Source organism: Rhinopithecus bieti, unplaced genomic scaffold (genome assembly GCF_001698545.2).
Source record: "Rhinopithecus bieti isolate Rb0 unplaced genomic scaffold, ASM169854v2 scaffold_83107, whole genome shotgun sequence".
Classification (NCBI taxonomy): Eukaryota; Metazoa; Chordata; class Mammalia; order Primates; family Cercopithecidae; genus Rhinopithecus; species Rhinopithecus bieti.
Genome location: NW_016875416.1, coordinates 1 through 1,459, shown reverse-complemented (window position 1 = coordinate 1,459; position 1,459 = coordinate 1). Strand labels below are relative to the sequence as shown.

General features: G+C 40.6%; 1 protein-coding gene across 1 annotated transcript; it reads right to left on the bottom strand.

The window, feature by feature from the left end:
* Positions 1-284: 284 nt before the first annotated feature.
* Positions 285-961, bottom strand: LOC108525660 (protocadherin-11 X-linked-like; the record flags this gene model as incomplete). Its single annotated transcript, XM_017866564.1, has 1 exon — positions 285-961. A coding segment is annotated over one exon (677 nt), but the record flags the coding sequence as incomplete, so codon positions are not given.
* Between the last annotated feature and the right edge of the window lie 498 nt (positions 962-1,459).

The following is a 1,459-nucleotide window of genomic DNA, read 5'->3' as shown; positions in this document are numbered from 1 at the left end:
AATACTGTACATCAGAAATAGTACGCTCCGTCATGATAAGCCTTACTGTACAAGGGGATGCAAATTGTTAAATTCCTTTTCTTTTTAAATACACATTCTGAATTAAACAAATTGCAATTTTTTGGTTAACTTTTGACTAAGGGTCTAGCTCTAGACTTATTCCGGTATCTGTTTCTATTTACATAGCTATTTACAAATCTGATAATCAGAATACTCATTGAAATTGTATCTTAAATTTTGACTACATACATCTTTTCTGAAAATTTGAAGTAATTATTTTAGCTTTACAAGGGATGTTCCTCCATAATGGGGGAATCACCTTTGGAGGGTCTGGCCTGTTGGCGTGGAGTGAAGGTTGTCAAAGGAATTACTTTAATTGAATCATCACTGGGATGAAGTCTCTCAGACATCGTGTAAAACTGAGATGTTGCACTACCTTGCACTCCCTGATCAACAGAGCATAGTCCATCAGCACCTTGCACCCAACCTTGCTGCAAACTGACTGATGATTGGGCCTGGCTGCGATGGAGGGCAGTAACCTGGGGCAGAGGAGAGCTGTGGCAGATTGCAGCAGCCTGTGCTAAAGGAGGGCTGTAGCAGAGGGCTGAGGCCTGTGCTGATGGTGGGCTGTGGCGAAGTGCAGTAGCCTGCACTAGAGGAGGACTATGGTGGAGAGCAGAGATCTGTATTGGTGGAGGGCTGTGGCACAATGCGATGGTCTGTGTCACTGGAGGGCTGTGGCAGAGAGCAATGGTCTGTGTCACTGGTGGGCTGTGGTGGTGAGTAGAGGCCTGTGACAGTGGTGGGCTGTGGCATAGAGCAGAGGCCTGTGCTTGCGAAGAGCTGGAATCTTTCAGAGACGCTGGCATCCAGCAGGCATCAGAATGGCCATAGATGAGACATTCTTGAGTGCAGTTGTCGGAGGCCTCTTCCACAGTTGGTTGAACAGTTATTTCTGCAGCTGTTGGGGTGAGGAAACAAATAATAAAATTTATATTTCAAAGGCGTATTTTTATTAGCTACTTAAATGACATTGTGACAAAAAAAGGTAACAACCTATATACAAATGCATTACAGACTTCCATTATTTATAGAGTTGGTATTTTTAATTTGTCAATAATTCTTAGGGAAGTATAAATGACTTGGAGTGGGTGGATGAGGTCTCGTTATCATAATTGGGATCTTTTGGCCTAGTATCCCAAATGTAGGTACTTTTTATTGTATCTGTGACCCTCAAGGAAACTATGATCATTCATCTATACATGTAAGTCAGCTGAAATATGGTTTCTAACCAGCGCTGAGAGAGGACATAAAAGCAAAATGAATTGGAAAACAAATTATAAGAATATATAGTGAATTAATTAGAGCTAAAAATAGTTAGCTAAGAATAAATTACATACATTTGGAAATGTAGTTTATTGAACTCTAAGATATGCCTTAGTTTCAAGAATAAAATATA